The 22,662-nt window shown below is 42.5% G+C and overlaps 2 protein-coding genes across 10 annotated transcripts in view; one reads left to right on the top strand and one right to left on the bottom strand.

Moving 5' to 3' along the window:
- Window positions 1-3,314, top strand: part of LOC139578555 (palladin-like) — a 128,186-nt gene extending 124,872 nt beyond the window's left edge. For all 9 annotated transcript variants that reach the window (XM_071406301.1, XM_071406298.1, XM_071406300.1 and 6 more), the window contains 3 exons: window positions 386-551; window positions 744-877; window positions 1,028-3,314. In XM_071406301.1, coding sequence (XP_071262402.1) covers window positions 386-551; window positions 744-877; window positions 1,028-1,188 — 461 coding nt within the window. In that variant the 3' untranslated portion in view covers window positions 1,189-3,314. The remainder of the gene's footprint in view (window positions 1-385; window positions 552-743; window positions 878-1,027) is intronic.
- An 87-nt stretch (window positions 3,315-3,401) lies between these two features.
- On the bottom strand, window positions 3,402-18,835 carry LOC139578557 (carbonyl reductase family member 4-like). Its single transcript, XM_071406305.1, has 6 exons — window positions 18,656-18,835; window positions 8,016-8,169; window positions 7,146-7,266; window positions 6,868-7,004; window positions 4,956-5,090; window positions 3,402-4,696 (listed from the first exon to the last, which is right to left on the bottom strand). Exons 2-6 carry the CDS (start codon window positions 8,158-8,160, stop codon window positions 4,518-4,520), a joined length of 717 nt encoding a protein of 238 aa, XP_071262406.1. The 5' UTR covers window positions 8,161-8,169; window positions 18,656-18,835; the 3' UTR covers window positions 3,402-4,517.
- Between the last annotated feature and the right edge of the window lie 3,827 nt (window positions 18,836-22,662).

The following is a 22,662-nucleotide window of genomic DNA, read 5'->3' as shown; positions in this document are numbered from 1 at the left end:
AGTATAGACAGATGAACAACATTAAAACATCGTCACAGGAAAGTACCCATCATCTGTGCTTGACTTGGACTGAAATAGGTTCCAGTACTTATTTTGGGTGCCGGCACTGTTTATATTTAGGTGCAGGAGCTGCACAATACTTTTGAGCTACTATTCTACAAGAGGAACAGGAGCTCAAGCAGTAGAACATTTGAGGTGTTGGTACTCAGCTCCGGTGAGCTCCTCCTGCCCAAGTCAAGCACTGGCCATAATATTTTACATGTCTTTTCAGATATAAGGCCCCTTTGTCTATTTTTATTTGTTGATGCAAATACCGTAGTACTTATCACAATACGTCATAGTTTGATATACTATTGACTGACCGTGGTCTCTCTCTTGTCTCCAGCCAAAGAGATTCACAAGGCTCCTTCGTTCATCGAGAAGCTGCAGAACACTGCTGTTGCCGAGGGTAACCCTGTACGTCTGGAGTGCCGTGTGTCGGCTGTCCCCAACCCAAAGATCTTCTGGAAGAAAGAGAACGAGTCGTTCACTCACAATACAGACAGGATCAGGTAAGCCAGCTCTACCATTCACCGTCTATGGCTTGTATTATATAAGTCCAAAAACAGTCAAAGGAAGTAGTGAAGCAATATTATTGGTAAGCAGCCTCTTAAACTGGACCTGCAAATTATAAAGATATTGATGATCTGACAACAGTTGGTGAAACTCTGTCCTGAGGGAGTGTGTTGAACTCTGTTTCCCAGCATGCACCAGGACAACTGTGGCTACCTGTGTATGATCATCCAGCCAGCCATGAAGGAGGATGCTGGTTGGTACACCGTGTCAGCCAAAAATGACGCTGGCATCGTGTCCAGCACCGCACGACTCGACGTCCACAGTAAGTCCCCCAGACACCAATGTCTTTCTCTGTGTCCACACAAACCAACTGAATATTATTTACCCTCTAAACCCACAGGACCAAATGTAAAAGGCTAAATCTCTGTTATTGTCTCTGTTCTCATCTCTTCCACCTATGTTTCGTCCTCAGCTCAGTGGCAGCAGCCCAACACTCCCAAGCCTAAGAAGGTGCGTCCGTCTACGAGTCGCTATGCAGCGCTGACAGAGAGAGGACTGGACGTGAAGGCAGCCTTCTTCCCTGACTCCAGCCCCCTGCAGCCGGGAGGCCTGGTGGAGAGTGATGACCTGTAGAGACCAGCGGGGTTCAAACACCCCACTCAACCCCCTAATGCCTTAAAACTAACCCCCAGTGCTACAAGCACCAACCCCCATTCTCCCCCGTTCTCCCCAGACATATAGGGGTAAATGTAACCCCCTCCATCCGAGGCGTATTATGACAATGCCACAGATACTATTTTGGAAGATGGATGACGGGCAATGTGACACCCCATAATATCTCAGTGTCAATGAAACATGGATCCCAACTTAGGATCAGATGGGGTGGCAGGTAGCCTAGTGTTTAGAGCGTTGGGCTAGTAACCGAAAGGTTTCTAGATCGAATCCCCGAGCTGACAAGGTAAAAATCTGTCGTTCTGCCCCAGAACAAGGCAGTTAACCCAAACATTTGTTCTTAACTGACTTGCCTAGTCAAATAAAGGTTAAATAAAAAATGTAATAAAAAGATGGTTCCATTTGATCAACCATAGGAATAGGAACTACCATAGGAACCAGAGGAATCTACCCTTGGTGGCCATTGAAGTTAGTTTGCAATTCTGTGGTCCATTAAAAAAAAATATTGTTCACAAATTTCTGATAATGGGTGGTGGAACTGAAGAAGACTTGAATGTTGGTAAATTAGTTCTCAAAGTAACTCTACCATAACCACACACCTCTTAAGTGCCTAAGATATCTCACATGAACTCTTTGCAAAAAATATATATATTTTAAAGTCTAAAGTAGTGTTATTATGCATGTGACAATGGTGCCATTTGTAATGCTCTATATAAATTGATGCCTTACTTATGAAATACTCCCCCAACAAAGGCACCAAATTATAGGGGTAGAGATATGTAGAAACGGGACAGACTTTGGACGCAATGGAAAGTCCAAAGCATGGGAGCCGCACGTCATGTTTCCCTGGACTGTTGAGAGACGAAAGAGAGACCGCAAAACACAAAGTTGTTCTTTTATATGGTTATCACAGCATAGTCTTGGTAATATAGCACAACATGGATATAAACAGTGTCTGGTTTTAGTCATTAATAGCACAATACCATAGATATCAGCATTGTCAGGTTCAACATTTAGCACAAATACCATCGATATTGCACAAGGACTTACTTTTTTCTTACATACTTTTTTTCTTGTTTTTTTGTCAGGTCAAATGACCTTGAAAGTTCAAACTATTTAGTGACTAGATGAGTTGTGAAAAAGAGAATGTTGGCTGAATGACTCGGACACTGTTGAGAGCTCTCACCATTACCATGGTAACTTCAGTGATTGATTGATGGATAGAGGGCCATGACTGGCTAGGAGGTACTGGTGTGTGAAGGTTGACTGTAACAGGGACAGGAAGAGGGGTTATCCTGGGCCAGGAGGCCCAGGTGATCAGTCTCAGCCCAGTGACAACAGTCACTTCAACGCTTGTAAACTGTGTGATCCGTGAGTGGAAGTCAAGGACAGAGGAAAGCAAGTTTTTGGAATAGAATTCACTGTAGATGACAAAGAAGAAATTGACAATGTTGATGATGAAATGATGATGGTGTTGAGGAAAATGATGGTTATGATTGATTTTGTAGATCAGTTATTTTCTTTGGTTTATTTTTGAAGTTTAAAATCTTCACAGACAGTCCTAATAATGGCTTCAGTTGATTGATCACACACCACAGATTGTCTGCTTTATTTTTGTATGAGAAAACTTTCCCAAGAAACTTGACATAAATTATATTAGTGATTTTTTCTCTCTCAAATGTTCAATGACAAAACATAATCCTGTCTGTATTAAAATATCACACTTTTTGAAACAATATATATTGCCTTAATTAAAAGATCACTTGGGCCTATTTCAATCACAATATCTGTCCATGTTTTTATGAGGAACTTATACCAAATGACTATTATTATTAATTATAGCAAAGCTGTTAAGGGAAAGATATACACAGAATTGTATTGAAATAAGTAATGATATATTTTCTCTCACTACTGCATTATTAAATAGGCTTCTTTTGCTGTATCTGTTCACAGCATGTTTCATCCTGCCATTACTGTGATCAGTCACACAAACATATAGGACACCTTTTTGATTTCAATGCCTGTATATGGAATGTTCTCATGATATTACATTAGTTTATGAAAGATAATAAAAAAATCTAAGTGTCTAGAGGTACTGTGTTTATGTTGAGTGAGGAGACAGTAGGAGACTGCTCAAATCAATTCCATACAAAAACTTACCAAGCAGCCATATCATCCATCACAGGGGAAATGCCATTGTTTATTGAGAATTCTTATCAGATTTGACCTTGATCCCTAGTTTACATTGTTTCCACCTTGATCTTAGGTCACATGATAGACAGCAGATGAGTGCAGATGCCCCAGATCCATGAAAGCTTCTAATGACGTGTAAATATATGTGACTGTTGAGCAACCTGTGTGTGAGGGGACTGGGCAGCACACTCCAGTGAGGTGAAATGTCTCTCCACTGGAGGAAATAACAGATGAGATCACAGCATTTCAAATCTCCACACTGAGCATGACAGTCACCTCTGACCCCATCCATTTGCACCACCGATCCTGAGCTGTAACTGGACCCTCAAAACATTCCATGGGCTAAAAATCCCCTCCAGCTGTAGGCACTAGGCAGGCAGTCAGACCCCATCCATACCCCCTCTCTGGGCCCCTCCAGGGCTGGGCTCAAGGGGGGGGCAGCGGTTGGGGCCTGCGCTGTGTCGCGGTCCCCCAGGGGAGTGGGAGAGTGAAACATGAGAGCTTTGGTCAGCACTAGGTGCCTAGAAGTCATGGAAAGAGTAATAGCATTAAATCTGCTGATCAAAGTTAAGGCCTCAGGAGCGTGGAGGGCCAGACTGAGTCAGACACAGTGGAGTCAGCAGTGTTAGCCATGAAAAACTGTCACTCACATAAAGACACACCCCCTCTGAGCTATGTGGAGCAGTACCCTGTGACTCAGCTGTGTACCGATAGGGGCAACAGTATTACATGAACCATACTCAGGTATACATATCTATGGCCCTGACTTATTACAAGGTCAAGCCCACACAACATCTGAGAGAAATACGTTTTTGTGCAAATTGAACATTTCTGGGATCTCAGCTCGTGAAACATGGAACCAAAACTACATGTTGCGTGTATATTTTTGTTCAGTATAGATAAAAAACATATATTTATCCCTTTCCTATGCATGAACCCAGCCCATCCTAAGCTGAAACATACATACACTGGAAAACACAGACCTCTCCATTGTAATTCTCATCCGAGAGACAGGCTGAGAGTCTCTAAATCACCCAGCTGACAGTGTTAGGAGGTATAGTGGGCACCAGGTGTATATAGAGGGGTCGAGGGCCTCCCTACATGGCCAGCTGCAGCCCTCCGTCCACCACCAGCACCTGTCCTGTGATGTAGGGAGACTCCAGGAGGAAAAGAACAGCCTTGGCCACCTCCTCAGGCTCCCCAAACCTCCCCAGGGGGATGGTCCGCACCCCCTCCCCTTCCCTCAGCCCCACTGTCATGTCTGTCCGGATGAAACCTAGGAGAAAGGAGAAAAGATAAGGGGGGTCAGCATCAGGAGAAAACTGAATTCGAGCTGAGAGGACATTGGAAACCAATATCCTAGGTACATTACAAGTCCTTCTATTTTAGCATGACAATGATGAAGGAGATGGCTGAAGCATACACAGGAGTACAAAGGCTAGGACAAGACAGGAGAGAAGTTGAGGAGAATAAGCAGACAATAGATGAAAGAGAGAGAGGAGCAGTAAAGAAAAGAGGAAGAGACAGCTCCATACCTGGAGCCAGGAGGTTAACTCTGACATTGCGCGAGGCCACCTCCTTGGCCAGGGAGCGAGTGAAGCCCTCCAGACCTGCTTTACTGGCGCTGTACACACACTGACCTGCGTTCCCCTTCAACCCCACCACAGAGCCTACAGTACACACAGATCACAACCATGAGCACAGTGATTTGGCTAACTCAATGTAAAGTGAAGTGATAGATTATGTTTATTCCCTGGACCACAACCACCACCTTGTGGCCAAATGGCAACATAGAATGCATCTAGTATCATAGCACCCTGAGCGGAGTTGCCAATAACTGGATGTATCTGGTTTTCAGGGATACAGCAAATTCAACCTAGCTTCCTTTTCCGCTGAAAACCAGATGTAGGAACTCCGCTCAGGCGCTTTCTTCTACGTCTGCTACGTTAGGTTAGTAACTCAGTAGTGTGAAGGGGCTGGACATATGGTGCATTCAGAAAGTATTCAGACCCCTTGACTTTTTCCACATTTTGTTAAGTTACAGCCTTATTCTAAAATATATTAAATAGTTTTTTCCCTTCATCAATCTACACACAATACCCCATAATGACAAAGCAAAAACAGGTTTTTAGAAATGTTTGCAAATGTATATTTAAAAAGAAAAAACGGAAATATCACATTTGCACAAGTATTCAGACCCTTTACTCAGTACTTTGTTGAAGCACCTTTGGCAGGTCTTCTTGAGTATGAAGCTACAATCTTGGCACACCTGTATTTGGGGAGTTTCTCCCATTCTTCTCTGCAGATCCTCTCAAGCTCTGTCAGGTTGGATGGGAGGCATTGCTGCGCAGCTATTTTCAGGTCTCTCCAGAAATGTTCAATCGGGTCCAAGTCCACTCAAGGACAATCAGAGACTTGTCCCGAAGCCACTCCTGAGTTGTCTTGGCTGTGTGCTTAGGGTCCTTGTCCTGTTGGAAGGTGAACCTTCGCCCCAGTCTGAGGTCCTGAGCGCTCTGGAGCAAGTTTTCATCAAGGATCTCTCTGTACTTTGCGGCGTTCATATTTGCTTTGATCCTGACTAGTTTCCCAGTCCCTGACTCTGATAAACATCTCCACAGTATGATTCTGCCACCACCATGCTTCAACGTAGGGATGGTGCCAGGTTCTTCCAGACGTGGCGTATGGCATTCAGTCTTTAGATGCCTTTTGGCAAACTCCAAGTGGGCTGTCATGTGTCTTTTACTGAGGAGTGGCCACTCTACCATAAAGGCCTGATTGGTGGAGTGCTGCAGAGATGGTTGTCCTTTTGGAAGGTTCTCCCATCTCCAAAGAGGAACTCTAGAGCTCTGTCAGAGTGACCATCGGGTTCTTGGTCAGCTCCCTGACCAAGGCTCTTCTCTCCCGATTGCTCAGTTTGGTCGGGCAGCCAGTCTTGGTGATTCCAAACTTCTTCCATTTAAGAACGATGGAGGCCACTGTGGTCTTGGGGACCTTCAAAGCTGCAGAAATGCTTTGGTAACCTTCCCCAGATCTGTGCCTCGACACAATCCTATGTTGGAGCTCTACGGACAATTCCTTCGACCTCATAGCTTGGTTTTTGCTATGACATGCACTGTCAACTGTGTGACCTTATATAGACAAGTGTGTGCCTTTCCAAATCATGTCCAATCAATTGAATTCACCACAAGTGGACTCCACTCAAGCTGTAGAAGCATCTCAAGGATGATCACTGGAAACAGGATGCACCTGAGTCTCATAGTAAAGGGTGTGAATACATACGTAAATATGGCATTTCTAAAATCCTGTTTTTGCTTTGTCATTATGGGGTATTGTGTGTAGACTGCTGAGGATTATTTATCTATTTAATCAATTTTAGAATAAGGCTGTAACGTAACAAAAATTCAAGGGGTCCGAATACTTTCCAAAGGCACTGTACAGTAACAGTACCTATGTTGACAATGGCCCCTCCCTGGGTGTGGAGCATGCTCCGTAGTGCTGCCTTGCATGTCAACATGCTCCCCAGTAGGTTGGTATGAAGCAGAGCCACCATGTCCTCGGGCCTGGTCCTCAGCAACAGACCATCCCTGAACACATACACAGGAGATGGATGAGTTATTTTTTTATACACATGCAAACTCACCTGCATAGGTGATCATTGGAGTTCTGAAGGTATGAAACTAACCTGTACGAGTACTGATTCATGCAAGTATTTCACACGCACACACCTGTTGATACCAGCTGCATTGACCAGGTATGAGATGTTTCCACAGGTCTTCTGGATCGTCTCAAATATCTTCTGAACTTCCTCTCCTCTGGAGACGTCACAACTAAAGGCCACATGGTCAGCTAGAAAACGAGAGATTGGTTCAACCGAAAACTACAACTGTGTTTAGGCCTAATAAACAACATAAGTGAATGTGGCACAAGCCTAATCATCTGGTTAGAATAGGGGTTCCCAAACCTTTTTGGCCCATGACCCCATTTTGATATTTAAAAAAATGTGCGACCCCACCCCACCATGTAAAAATAAGTTATGTAATCAACGGCCAATGTTAACTTTTTGAAATGGGGCTATGACAGTTTATTACAAATCATTCTGACAGTACTTTTCACAGTATTTCAATCTGAAGGAAGTATGGTTTGAAGTGACAGAATTGACGGAAGTTCAGTAGATCATCAGTCAATAATTTTGTATGATGTTCTGTGTTAGAAAAACTAGCCTGTACCTTATTTCCCCCCCAGTCGTATTTAGTGCCTGGCCCTGTCCACTCTGGTGTTCCTGAGAGTCTTATCTTTCATTGATGGGGTCATTATATTTTGCAGCTTAAATGGTTCAAAAGATAGTAAGACATTTGTTGGAAGAAAACAGAAAACGTGCTGTTTATGTCAACCGCATCTAGCGGCTACCGGAGGTTACCGACGTAACCCCGGTTCTATGAACCAAGCGTAATTCTCTTGCTACACATTTTTTAATTAGGCAACCCCACATGCGGTCGTGACCCCCAACTTGGGAAACGCTGGGTTAGACATTGAAAATGTGAACAGCAGAGCCCAACTAAGAGGTGCATGACACCCCTGCAGGTATAATACTGTACCTCCAGCGAGGGACACCACAGTGGCCTGAGCAGCATCCTGGTTCCTGGACACCACAGCAACCCTGCAGCCTCCCTCTGCCAGCAGCCTTGATACAGCCCTGCCAATGCCCCTGGAGCCCCCACACACCACACACAGCCTGGACATGCCCCTGCCCTGCAGAAGAGACCACATCACAGAGCAAAGTCAAAGATGAGATGACATTGGCATTTGGTTTCAGGGTCAGATGGATTTAACGTCTACTGAAGCCCTTCCTTAAAGCTAGAATCCATCATTTACATTTTTTGGACATATACATTAATGATATACAGTGCATTGGGAAAGTATTGAGACTACTTCCCTTTTTCACATTTTGTTATGTTACAGCCTTACTCTAAAATTGATTAAATAAAATAAATCTTCATCAATCTACACACAATACCCCATAATGACAAAGCAAAAACATGTTTTTAGATTTGTTTCAAAAAAAAAATCTGAAATATCTTATTTACAAAAGTATTCAGAACCTTTTCTATGAGACTCAAAATTGAGCTCAGGTGCATCCTGTTTCCATTGATCATCCTTGAGATGTTTCTACAATTTGATTGGAGTCCACCTGTGGTAAATTCAATTGATTGGACATGATTTGGAAAGGCATACACCTGTCTATATAAGGTTCCACAGTTGACAGTGCATGTCAGAGCAAAAACCAAGCCATGAGGTCGAAGGAATTGTCAGTAGAGCTCCATGACAGGATTGTGTTGAGGCACAGATCTTGGGAAGGGTACCAAAACATTTCTGCAGCATTGAAGTTCTTAAATGGACACCAATAATGGACGAAGTTTGGAACCACCTCATACTATTGCTGGCAGCCCGAAACTGAGCAATCGTGGGATAAGGGCCGTGGTCAGGGAGGTGACCAAGAACGTGATGGTCACTCTGACAGAGCTCCAGAGTTCCTCTGTGGAGATGGGAGAACCTTTCAGAAGGACAACCATCTCTGCAGCACCACCAATCAGGCCTTTATGGTAGAGTGGCTAGACGGAAGCCACACCTCATTAAAGGATGCTCAGACCCTGAGAAACACGATTATCTGGTTTGATGAAACCAAGATTGAACTCTTTGGCCTGAATGCCAAGCGCAACGTCTGGAGGAAACCTAGCACCATCCCTACAGTGAAGCACAGTGGTGACAGCATCTGACTGTGGGGATGTTTTTCAGCGGCAGGGACTGGGAAACTAGTCAGGATTGAGGGATAGATGAACGGAGCAAAGTACAGGGTGATCCTTGATGAAAATTGCTCCAGAGCGCTCAGGACCTCAGACTGGGGCGAAGGTTCAAGTTCCAACTGGACAACCACCCTAAGCACAAAGCCAAGACAATGCAGGAGTGGCTTTGGGACAAGTCTCTGATTGTCCTTGAGTGGCCAAGCCAGAGTCCTTGAACGCGATTGAAAATCTCTAGAGACCTGAAAATAGCTGTGCAGCGACGCTCCCCATCCAACCTGACAGAGATTGAGAGGATCTGCAGAGAAGAATGGGAAACTCCCCAAATACAGGTGTGCCAAGCTTGTAGCGTCATACCCAAGAAGACTCGAGGCTGTAATCGCTGCCAAAGGTGCTTCAACAAAGTACCGAGTAAAGGGTCTGAATACTTACAGTACCAGTCAAAAGTTTGGACACACCTACTCATTCAAGAGTTTTCTTTAATTTTAAATTTTTTTTACATTGTAGAATAATAGTGAAGACAACAAAACTATGAAATAACACATATGGAATCATGTAGAAAGCAAAAAACTTAAATCAAAATATATTTGATATTCTTCAAAGTAGCCACCCTTTGCCTTGATGACAGCTTTGCACACTCTTGGCATTCTCTCAACTAGCTTCACCTGGAATGCTTTTCCAACAGTCTTGAAGGAGTTCCCACATATTCGTTAGGTAGGTATTCTACCTAAGGCGAGCAATACCTCAAGACTTCTTATTAATATTAGACATCGCGCACCAGCAGTTATTGGCAAATAGACACACACCCCTGTCCCTTGTCTTACCAGACGTAGCTGCTCTGTCCTGCCGAAACACGGAGAAGCCAGCCAGCTCCATATTATCCATGTCGTCGTTCAGCCAAGTCTCTGTGAAACATAAGATATTACAGTATTTTCAGGTCTCTCCAGAAATGTTCGATTGGGTTCAAGTCCGGGCTCTGGCTAGGCCACTCAAGTACATTCAGAGACTTGTCCAGAAGCCACTTCTGAGTTGTCGTGGCTGTGTCCTGTTGGAAGGTGAACATTCACCTCAGTCCGAGGTCCTGAGCAGGTTTTCATCAAGGATCTCTCTGTACTTTGTTCCATTCATCTTTGCCTCCTCCTGAGTAGTCTCCCAGTCCCTGCCGCTGAGAAACATTCCCACAGCATGATGCTGCTGCCACCACCATGCTTCACCTTAGTGATGGAGCCAAGTTTCCTCTAGACATGACCCTTGGCATTCAGGCCAAAGAGTTTAATCTTGGTTTCTCATGGTCTGAGAGTCTTTAGGTGCCTTTTGGCAAACTCCAAGCAGGCTGTTATGTGCCTTTTACTGAGGAGTGGCTTTTGTCTGGCCAATCTACAATAAAGGCCTGATTGGTGGAGTGCTGCAGAGATGGTTGTCTTTCTGGAAGGTTCTCCCATCTCCCCAGAGGAACTTTAGAGCTCTGTCAGTGTGACCATCGGGTTCTTGGTCAGCTCTCTGACCAAGGCGCTTCTCCTCCGATTGCTCAGTTTGGCTGGGCGGCCAGCTCTAAGAAGAGTCTTGGTGGTTCCAAACTTCGTCCATTTAAGAATGATGGAGGCTCCCTTCTGAATGTGGATAGAAAATTACTTTCTAAAATTCTAGCCACAAGATTAGAGGACTCACTGCCACTAATTGTGAAAGGAGACCAAACTGGCTTCATTAAGGGCCGTAAGTCGTGCAACAATGTCAGGCGGCTTCTTAATGTAATTCAAGCCTACCAACAAAGTGCTAGGGATGGTCTTGTGCTCTCCCTAGATGCTGAGAAAGCATTTGATCGTGTGGAGTGGTCTTACCTACTCTTTGCTCTAAATAAATTTGGTCTAGGGGACAACTTTATAAAATGGGTGAAAGTTTTATATGAGGATCCTCAGGCTGCTGTCCTTACTAATGGGCTAAGGTCAAATAGCTTCTCTATATACAGAGGTACCAGACAGGGCTGCCCTTTGTCCCCCCTCCTATTTGCACTCGCTATGGAACCACTGGCTGAGGCCATCAGGGTAACGCCTGCTATACAGGGGCTGCTCATTGGTGATGTTCACCATAAAATAAGCTTGTATGCTGATGATGTCCTGATATTCATCTCTAATCCCGAGACCTCAACTACATCTCTTATTAATATTATTCAATTATTCAGCGAATTCTCAGGCTACAAGATTAACTTAACTAAATCAGAGGCTATGCCACTTGGTAGCCTTCACTCTGTACCTAATACTTCTCCCCCCTTCCCTTTTAAATGGTCTCCCTCAGGCTTTACGTATCTGGGTATATTTGTAACTCCTAAATTCCAGCAAATGTACAAAGCCAATTTTGTTCCCTTGTTTGATACAGTAAGACAGGATCTGGAGCGCTGGAACTCTCTCCCGATTTCTTGGTTGGGTAGAATATCCCTCTTGAAAATGAACATTTTACCTAGACTACTTTACCCAATCCAAATGATCCCAGTATTACTCTCCAATAAGGTAATAAAGGATGTAAATGGATGGCTAAGTTCCTTCATATGGAGTAAACGCAAGCCAAGGCTTAAGATGGCAATATTGCAGCTGCCAAGTTCTATGGGGGGCTTGGATCTGCCCAATATCAGGTTCTATCAGTGGTGTGCCCACCTATGTTATATTTCTGATTGGATCACAAACGATGACTCCTCTATTTGGTTAGACATTGAGACTTCTCTTTCAAAATACCCCTTACAGGATCTTTTATTTTTCAGAAGTTTCAAGTCTGTAGAAGATCACTGCAATAATCCTATTACACTTAACACACTCAAGGTGTGGAGGTCAGTTCGGCGCTTCCTGGGAAGGTCCAAACTGACCTCTGCTCTTACCCCAATTCTTAACAACCCAGATTTTGGTCCAGGATTGCTGGATGCTGGCTTTAACTCTTGGCTTAATAAGGGCATACGCAGACTAAATGACTTATTTGCTGATAAGATTCTATTGTCATTTGAGCAGATGGTGGAGAAATACCGACTCCCAAAGCAGGACTTTTTCCGCTTCCTACAAGTAAGACATTATATTGTGAAGAGCACCACCTTAATTGGTAACCCTGATATGTCTGTCATTGAGAGAATGCTTTTCTTTCCACAAAGGAAAATGTCTGTAAGTCTGTTTTATGATGCTTTAAGGTCCTTTCCTGCTGTCGATACACAGAGGGTGAAACAAGTGTGGGAGAAAGAATTGTCTGTGACTATTGACGAAGAGATGTGGGAGGACATTTGGAGATATGCAAAAACAATATCTATATGTAATCGTACTAGAGCAATCCAATTAAGAATAATACACCGATTGCATATATCCCCAAATCGCAGACATGCCTTTAGCCCCTCTTCCTCTTCTCCTCAGTGTCTTAAATGCAAAACTGATACAGGCACCCTAACACATTGTTTATGGTCATGTACCAAAATACAAAGATACTGGTCTGGTGTTCTGCAAGAAATTGAAAAAATCCTAGGGGTTGATCTAGAATTGGACCCAGTTTCTTTACTGTTGGGTCTCCCTAGTAGGCATGTTACTTCTGTGAGTAAGAGGAGGCTTTATAACATCCTTACCTTTGCTGCAAGGAAAAACATCCTTTTACGGTGGATTAGTGATAAGGTTCCTTCTATTAAAGATTGGCATAAGATACTTTTTGAATGGGTGCCTCTGGAATATCTGACATGTACATTGCATTCTAAAACAGATCAGTTCTACAAAGTGTGGGAACCCTATCTAAATGACCTAGAACCTGAGGTATCAGCTATTATGCTGCAAGGATTCTCTTAGAATGGTGGTGATCTATGTATTCAGAACTACACTGTATGTTCCATGTGTGGAACCTAACTTCTTAGTTTAAACCGAGCTTTTTTGTTTAATCTCTGTTTGTAAGTTTGTTTAAAATGTATGTATTGAGAGACGCAATGATGGGGATAGGGTGAGAGAAGCGGGGATAGGAAAGTGGTGTGCGTATGTGTGTATAGGTATATGTGTATATATATATATATATGTATGCGCAGATATGTGTAGGCGGGTGCCGTATTTTTTTATTATTATTATTATTTTTTGCCTTCTCTCTGTTGTTGTATCTCTTTAATATGGGTGAAAATTGTGAAATTCCAATAAAAATACTGTAAAAAAAAAAGAATGATGGAGGCCACTCTGTTCTTGGGGACCTTCAATCTTGTCTCGGAGCTCTACGGACACATCCTTTTACCTTATGACTTGATTTTTGCTCTGACGTACTGTCAACTGTGGGACCTTATATAAACAGGTGTGTGCATTTCAAAATCATGTCAGATCAATTGAATTTACCACAGGTGGACTCCAATCAAGTTGTAGAAACATATCAAGGACGGTCAATGGAAACAGGATGCACCTGAGCTCAATTTCGAGTTTCATAGTAAAGAGTTGGAATACTCAAGTAAATAAGGTATTTTAGTTTGTATTTTTAATACATTTGCAACCTGACAGAGCTTGAGAGGATCTGTTGAGAAGAATGGGAGAAACTCCCCAAATACAGGTGTGCCAAGTTTCTAGAGCCATACCCAAGAAGACTCAAGGCTGTAATCGCTGCCAAAGGTGCTTCAACAAAGTACTGAGTAAAGGGTCTAAATACGTACAGCTGAAGTCGGAAGTTTACATACACCTTAGCCAAATACATTTAAACTCAGTTTTTCACAATTACTTACATTTAATCCTAGTAAAAATTCCCTGTCTTAGGTCCGTTAGGATCACCACTCTATTTTAAGAATGTGAAATGTCAGAATAATAGTAGAGAGAATGATTTATTTGAGCTTTTATTTCTTTCATCACATCCGCAGTGGGTCAGAAGTTTACATACACAATTAGTATTTGTCAGCATTGCCTTTAAATTGTTTAACTTGGGTCAAACGTTTCGGGTAGCTTTCCACAAGCTTCCCACAATAAGTTGGGTGAATTTTGGCCCATTCCTCCTGACAGAGCTGGTGTAATTGAGTCAGGTTTGTAGGCCTCCTTGCTCACACTTTTTCAGTTCTGCCCACAAATGTTCTATAGGATTGAAGTCAGGGCTTTGTGATAGCCACTCCAATACCTTGACTTTGTTGTCCTTAAGACATTTTGCCACAACTTTGGAAGTATGCTTGCGGTCACTGTCCATTTGGAAGACCCATTTGCGACCAAGCTTTAACTTCCTGACTGATGTCTTGAGATGTTGCTTCAATATATCCACATAATTTTCCTCCCTCATGATGCCATCTATTTTGTGAAGTGCACCAGTCCCTCGTACAACAAAGCACCCCCACAACATGTTGCTGCCACCCCCGTGCTTCACGGTTGGGATGGTGTTCTTCGGCTTACAAGCCTCCCCCTTTTTCCTCCAAACATAATGATGGTCATTATGGCCAAACAGTTTTATTTTTGTTTCATCAGACCAGAGGACATTTCTCCAAAAAGTATGATCTTTGTCCCCATGTGCAGTAGCAAACCGTAATCTGGCTTTTTTATGGCGGTTTTGGAGCAGTGGCTTCTTCCTTGCTGAGCGGCCTTTCAGGTTATGTCGATATAGGACTCATTTAACTGTGGATATAAATACATTTGTACCTGTTTCCTTCATCATCTTCACAAGGTCCTTTGCTGTTGTTCTGGGATTGATTTGCACTTTTCGCACCAAAGTACGTTCATCTCTAGGAGACAGAACGCGAGTCCTTCCTGAGCGGTATGACGGCTGCGTGGTCCCATGGTGTTTATACTTGCGTACTATTGTTTGTACAGATGAACGTCGTACCTTCAGGCGTTTGGAAATTGCTCCCAAGGATGAACCAGACTTGTGGAGGTCTAACTATTTTTCTGATGTCTTGGCTGATTTCTTTTCATTTTCCCATGATGTCAAGCAAAGAGGCACTGAGTTTGAAGGTAGGCCTTGAAATACATCCACAGGTACACCTCCAATTGACTCAATGATGTCAATAAGCCTACCAGAAGCTTCTAAAGCCATGAAATCATTTTCTGGAATTTTCCAAGCTGTTTAAAGGCACAGTCAACTTAGTGTACGTAAAATTCTGACCCACTGGAATTGTGATACAGTGAATTATATGTGAAATAATCTGTCTGTAAACAATTGTTGGAAAAATCACTTGTGTCATGCACAAAGTAGATGTCTTAGCCAACTTGCCAAAACTATAGTTTGTTGGTTGAAAAATAAGTTTTAATGACTCCAACCTAAGTGTTTGTAAACTTCCGACTGTATGTAAATGTAATATTTAAGTCTTTTTTTAAATATAAATTAGCAAACATTTCTAAAAACCTGTTTTTGCTTTGTCATTATGGGGTATTGTGTGTAGATTGATGAGGAAACAAAACAATTTAATACATTTTAAATTAAGGCTGTAATTTAACAAAATGTGGAAAAGTCAAGGGGTCTGAATACTTTCCAAATGCACTGTATATGGAACAGTTGTCCATTTTTTGGTCCTTAAAACCTCTTATGGACCCCTTCACGCGCCAATCCCTTTAGCGGGATCGATTTGACAACATCCAGTGAAATGGCAGGGCGCCAAATTCAAACTACAGGAATATCAATATTCAACATTCACGAAAATATATGTGTACTACATCAAATTAAAGCTTAACTTCTTGTTAATCCAGCCGCTGTGTCAGATTTCAAAAAGGCTTTACGGCGAAAGCAGACCATGCGATTATCTGAGGACAGCGCCCCGCATACAAACACATGAAAATCCTATTTCAACCAGACTGGTGCGCCCCAAAAGCCAGAAATAGCGATATAATTAATGCCTTACCTTTGAAGATCTTCTTATGTTGGCACTCCAAAATGTCCCAGAAACATCACAAATGGTCCTTTTGTTCGATAATGTCCTTCTTTATGTCCCAGAAATGTCCATTTATTTGGCGCGTTTGATTCATAAATACACCGGTTTCAACTCGCCCAACATGCCTACAAAGTATCTAATAAGTTACCTGTAAACTTGGTCCAAACATTTCAAACAACGTTCCTAATCCAACCTCAGGTACCCTAAAACGTAAATAATCGATCAAATTTAAGACGGAATAAACTGTTTCTAATGCCAGATAAAAACAACGTGAAGCACGTTCCAGTTCACGCGCACCAAACAGTAGAGTCCACCTGGAGTGACACAATGAATAGCATCTTCATTTCTCAAAAGAAAAACATTAACCATTTTCTAAAGACTGTTGACATCTAGTGGAAGCCATAGGAACTGCAACCAGGTTCCTCATAAATAGGGCTTCCCATAGAAACAATTGGAAAACACAATGACCTCAACATTTTTCCCCCCTGGATGGATTGTGCTCGTGGTTTCGCCTGCCAAATCAGTTCTGTTATACTCACAGACATTATTCTAAAAGTTTTAGAAACTTCAGAGTGTTTTCTATCCAAATCTACTAATTATATGCATATCCTAGCTTCTGGGCCTGAGTAGCAGGCAGTTTACTTTGGGCACGCTTTTCATCCGGATGTCAAAATACTGCCCCCTAGCCTTAAGAAGAAACTGGTACTTTTTTATTCAGCACAATTTTCTTTAACCAATTTTGGTCTTTAATGCAGGGCCAACAGAGGTCCTTACTTTCTCCCCCTTCCACTTTCCTTTTCCATTTTTGAGGTAATGCTGCAATTAGTTGGTTGTAATTCTGGATAGAGCAATGGAAATTCAGGCCGGTACGACCTGGTGCTAGGCCCGGCCCCCAGGCAGCCCGCTTAGCCGGCTGTCGGCCTTCCGGAAGGTGCCCCCCCACTGCATCCCCAAAGAACCTCTGAGGGTGCGCAGGTGACAAGTTTATGCTCATGTTGCAACAGTATGTAGGAGGGAGATTCCGAGATGTGAGAAGTGTGCAGGAGGGCATGGGTCAAAGGAGTATGTTGTTTCAGTAGAAAAAGTGGAGTGTTTCAATTGTGGGAGTGGCCATGTTGCAAGGGATCAGAAATGTCTTGTGTGAGTGAGACAGGCTGAAGTTTCCAGGGTGAAAGCAGTGAGGAAAGTAGAAAATGGTGGGCAAAGGGTGAGGGAGGCTGAGAGGCCTGTACAGAGTAACCCGAACAGTTTGTGCTTTAATAAGGCTGGCTTCTTGCCATGGTCATTAATTGTGCTGTTCAGATGGAAAGAAAATCCAATATGTAATTTTCTAGTAGCAGCAGAGAAGTTTTTGGGTGTCAGAGATTTTAGTGCAGAAGAACTACAGGGGGGGTTGAGAGAAGTGTTTTCAGCCTCCCAGGCTGACAACATGGTGTAGGATCTGTTAGGGCCAAAGTAGCAGGAAGGGGTGGTGGGGTGTGTTGGGGATAGTGGTATATATAGTGAGCTCCAAAAGTATTGGGACAGTGACACATTTGTTGTCGTTTTGGCTCTGTACTCCAGCACTTTGGATTTTAAATGATACAATGACTATGAGGTTAATGTGCAGACTGTCAGCTTTAATTTGAGGGTATTTTCACCAATATTGGTGAACAGTACTTTTGTATATAGTCCCCCCATTTTAGGGGACCAAAAGTATTGGGACTAATTCACTTATATGTGTATTAAAGTAGTCAAAGGTTTAGTATTTAGTTTAGTATTGGTCCTATATTCCGCAATGATTACATTGTTGGGTGCATTTGCTGTTTGTTTTGGTTGTGTTTCAGATTATTTTGTGCCCAACAGAAATTAATGGTAACTAATGTATTGTGTCATTTTGGAGTCACTTTTATTGTAAATAAGAATAGAATATGATTCTAAACACTTCGACATTAATGTGGATGCTACCATGATTACAGATAGTCCTGAAAAAAAGCTGAGTGAAAGTTATACGCACAAATATCATACCCCAAGACATGCTATCCTCTCACCATTACAATAACACCTGAGGTTAGCATTTTTGGGGGGTATGATATTTATGCATCTAACTTTCTCACTCATTATTCACATTTCATTCAAGGATTATCCGTAACCATGGTAGCATCCACAATGTAGAAGTGTTTAGAAACATATTATATTCTTATTTATAATAAAAGTGACTCCATAATGACACAATACCCTCACATTAAAGTTGACAAGTCTGTACCTCAATCTCATAGTCGCTCTATTATTTTCAATCCAAAATGCTGGAGTACAGAGGCAAAACAACAAAACATGTGTCACAACTTCGTTTAAGAACAGAATGGAACTAAACGGGTTCTGTTCCAAAACGTTTCGCAATAGAACTGGCCTAATGAATACACCCTTGGCCTTGTCAAAACAACAACACGGCTGGGCCATAGACCCACAGATAGAACAATGGTTTAGTTATACAAATATTTGATAGACCGGCTAACTAGCGACATTATTCTAGACAGAGCATGCAACTGTCTTTGTGGCTGTTAGTTGATTTCAAAGCTAAATTAGCTAGCTATGCTAGCAAGATAATTTGAAGGTAGTTTGGTGCAGAACTCACGTTTTCACGCAACTCTGTTGTCGTTTAAGATGGATACCAAGTTGGCATTTCGCTCCATATAATTCTTATCGTTTGACTATCGGGTCCTTTGACAATAACATGTGCAAACGTTAGTTGATCATTGACACAGTACACACGGAGGTCGCCATTTTTTCCTGTAGTGCGTTTATTAATTCGACCACATGGGGGAGCAAGAGATACGCACATAAATCTCACAGTTCGTGTCAGTGTCCCCGGACCACTGAGGTAGGCTGTGTCCCTCACAGGTAGCTGGACCCACAGACATACCACACCACAGTCTGTCCACAGTTTAGACGTGATGATCAAACCTAGTCTAGGTTTAGGGTTAGAGTTACAGTTAGGTTTGAACCGGGAATAATAAGATAATTAGGTGGGTGCTTACATTTGTCATATTTCACACATGTACAAGTGTATGTGTGAATTGGAATACATTTTTTGCAAATCTCACACCCCCTGAGACAACCCCGGAGAGTGGGGTCAGAGCCAGGGATCAGCCATTATTGACAGCGACCCTGGAGCAATGGTTGTAGTTGAGGTTAGGGTTAGAGTTGTGGTTGTGGTTGTGGTTGAGGTTGAGGTTAAGGTTGGAACTGGGATGTGGACGTTCAGATTCAGATTCAGAAAAGTTTAATGTCCTCAGAGAGGCAAATCGTTTTGCAGCAGCCATAAAACATATCACATAAAAAAAAAGAGCAAAGGATATTTACAAGCAAATAGGCTGGGTAATTTCAGTTTCATAGTGCAAGTGCAATTAGTCCAGCGTTAGGTGCAAAAACTCGACGTACCAGTTGCGGCCCACTTTTTGGAAGCAAACCACTCTATTTCGTCTCTATGTTATATCGGCATTGAACATGTCACCCTCCCTAGGAGAGGGGGTGACCTCGACAATTTATTGTTAAAATGAGAGGCTGCCTGGATCTTTAATTTAAAGACCCTTGCTCCCTTCGATCTCGACGTAGACTTTGATCTATAGCCATTCTTGTGATTATTGTGATTTTGTTATTTATTGTAAATGTTTGTAGGCCTAGGTAGCCAAATTGAATCGATGATTGTATGCTATCCATACAATACCGGTCAAAAGTTTTAGAACACCTACTCATTGAAGGGTTTTCATTATTAGTACTATTTTCTACATTATAGAATAATAGTGAAGATGTCAAAACTATGAAATAACACATATGGAATCATGAAGTAAACAAAAAAGTGGTAAACAAATTTTACCCATCTACCAATAGGTGCCCTTCTTTGCGAGGTATTGGAAAAAATATTTTATATTTGAGATTCTTCAAATGGCCACCCTTTGCCTTGATGACAGCTTTGCACACTCTTGGCATTCTCTCGATCAGCTTCACTTGGAATGCTTTTCCAACAGTCTTGAAGGAGTTCCCACATATGCTGAGCACTTGTTGGCTGCTTTTCCTTCACTCTGCGGTCCGACTCATCCCAAACCATCTCAATTTGGTTGAGGTCGGGGAATTGTGGAGGCCAGGTCATCTGATGCAGCACTCCATCACTCCCCTTCTTGGTCAAATAGCCCTTACACAGCCTGGAGGTGTGTTGGGTCATTGTCCTGTTGAAAAACAAATGATAGTCCCACTAAGCCCAAACCAGATGGGATGGTGTATCGCTGCAGAATGCTGTGGTAGCCATGCTGGTTAAGTGTGCGTTGAATTCTAAATAAATCACAGACAGTGTCACCAGCAAAGCGCCTCCACACCATCACACCACCTCCGCCATGCTTCACGGTGGGAACCACACTTATGTAGATCATCTGTTCACCTACTATGTGTCTCACAAAGAGACAGCAGTTGGAACCAAAAATCTCAAATTTGGACTCCAGACCAAAGGACAGATTTCCACCGGTCTAATGTCCATTGCTCGTGTTTCTTGGCCCAAGAAAGTCTCTTCTTATTGGTGTCCTTTAGCAGTGGTTTCTTTGCAGCAATTCAACCATGAAGGCCTGATTCACACAGTCTCCTTTGAGCAGTTGATGTTGAGATGTGTCTGTTACTTGAACTCTGTGAAGCATTTATTTGGGCTGCAAATTCTGAGGCTGGTAACTCTAATGTACTTGTCCTCTGCAGCAGAGGTAACTCTGGGTGTTCCTTTCCTGTGGCGGTCCTCATGAGAGCCAGTTCCATCATAGCGCTTGATGGTTTTTGCAACTGCACTTGAAGAAACTTTCAAGGTCCTTGACATTTTCCATTTTGACTGACCTTCATGTCTTAAAGTAATGATGGACTGTTGTTTCTCTTTGCTTATTTGAGCTGTTCTTGCCATAATATGGACTTGGTCTTTTACCAAATAGGACTATCTTCTGTATACCCCTCTTACCATGTCACAACACAACTGATTGGCTCAAACGCATTAAGATGGAATAAATTCCACAAATTAACTTTTAACAAGGCACACCTGTTAATTGAAATGCATTCTAGGTGATTACCTCATGAAGCTAAGTTGAGAGAATGCCAAGAGTGTGCAAAGCCGTCATCAAGGCAAAGGGTGACTATTTGAAGAATCTCAAATATAAAATATATTTTGATTTGTTTACCACTTTTTTGGTTACTACATGATTCCATATGTGTTATTTCATATTTTTGATGTCTTCACTATTACTCTACAATGTAGAAAATAGTAAAACTTTTGACTGGTAGTGTATGTTCTATTTATATCTGTAAATTAACCAATGATATCAAGCCACACCCGGTCATGATTACAGACACCTGTGTGTGTGTCCTTTGACACTATAAAACTAGTGACCCGCAGTGTTTGTCATTATACCCTGATGAAGACAACTTGTCTGTCGAAACGTTGGTTATTAGGTCATTAATTCAAATCAAATCAAATGTTATTGTTCACATACACGTGATTAGCAGATGTTATTGTGGGTACACCAAAATGCCTGTGCTTCTAGCTCCGACAGTGCAGTAATATCTAACAAGTAATATCTAACAAATTACTCAACATATACCCAATACACACCAATCTAAGTAGGAATGAATTAAGACTATATACATACAGTGGGGAGAACAAGTATTTGATACACTGCCGATTTTGCAGGTTTTCCTACTTACAAAGCATGTAGAGGTCTGTAATTTTTTATCATAGGTACACTTCAACTGTGAGAGACGGAATCTAAAACAAAAATCCAGAAAATCACATTGTATGATTTTTAAATAATTAATTTGCATTTTATTGCATGACATAAGTATTTGATCACCTACCAACCAGTAAGAATTCCGGCTCTCACAGACTTGTTAGTTTTTCTTTAAGAAGCCCTCCTGTTCTCCACTCATTACCTGTATTAACTGCACCTGTTTGAACTCGTTACCTGTATAAAAGACACCTGTCCACACACTCAATCAAACAGATTCCAACCTCTCCACAATGGCCAAGACCAGAGAGCTGTGTAAGGACATCAGGGATAAAATTGTAGACCTGCACAAGGCTGGGATGGGCTACAGGACAATAGGCAAGCAGCTTGGTGAGAAGGAAACAACTGTTGGCGCAATTATTAGAAAATGGAAGAAGTTCAAGATGACGGTCAATCACCCTCGGTCTGGGGCTCCATGCAAGATTTCACCTCGTGGGGCATCAATGATCATGAGGAAGGTGAGAGATCAGCCCAGAACTACACGGCAGGACCTGGTCAATGACCTGAAGAGAGCTGGGACCACAGTCTCAAAGAAAACCATTAGTAACACACTACGCCGTCATGGATTAAAATCCTGCAGCGCACGCAAGGTCCCCCTGCTCAAGCCAGCGCATGTCCAGGCCCGTCTGAAGTTTGCCAATGACCATCTGGATGATCCAGAGGAGGAATGGGAGAAGGTCATGTGGTCTGATGAGACAAAAATAGAGCTTTTTGCTCTAAACTCCACTCGCCGTGTTTGGAGGAATAGAAGGATGAGTACAACCCCAAGAACACCATCCCAACCGTGAAGCATGGAGGTGGAAACATCATTCTTTGGGGATGCTTTTCTGCA

This window comes from Salvelinus alpinus, chromosome 6 (genome assembly GCF_045679555.1).
Source record: "Salvelinus alpinus chromosome 6, SLU_Salpinus.1, whole genome shotgun sequence".
Taxonomy (NCBI): Eukaryota; Metazoa; Chordata; class Actinopteri; order Salmoniformes; family Salmonidae; genus Salvelinus; species Salvelinus alpinus.
The sequence above is the reverse complement of the archived record's forward strand: the minus strand, read 5'-3'. Positions and strand labels throughout refer to the sequence as shown.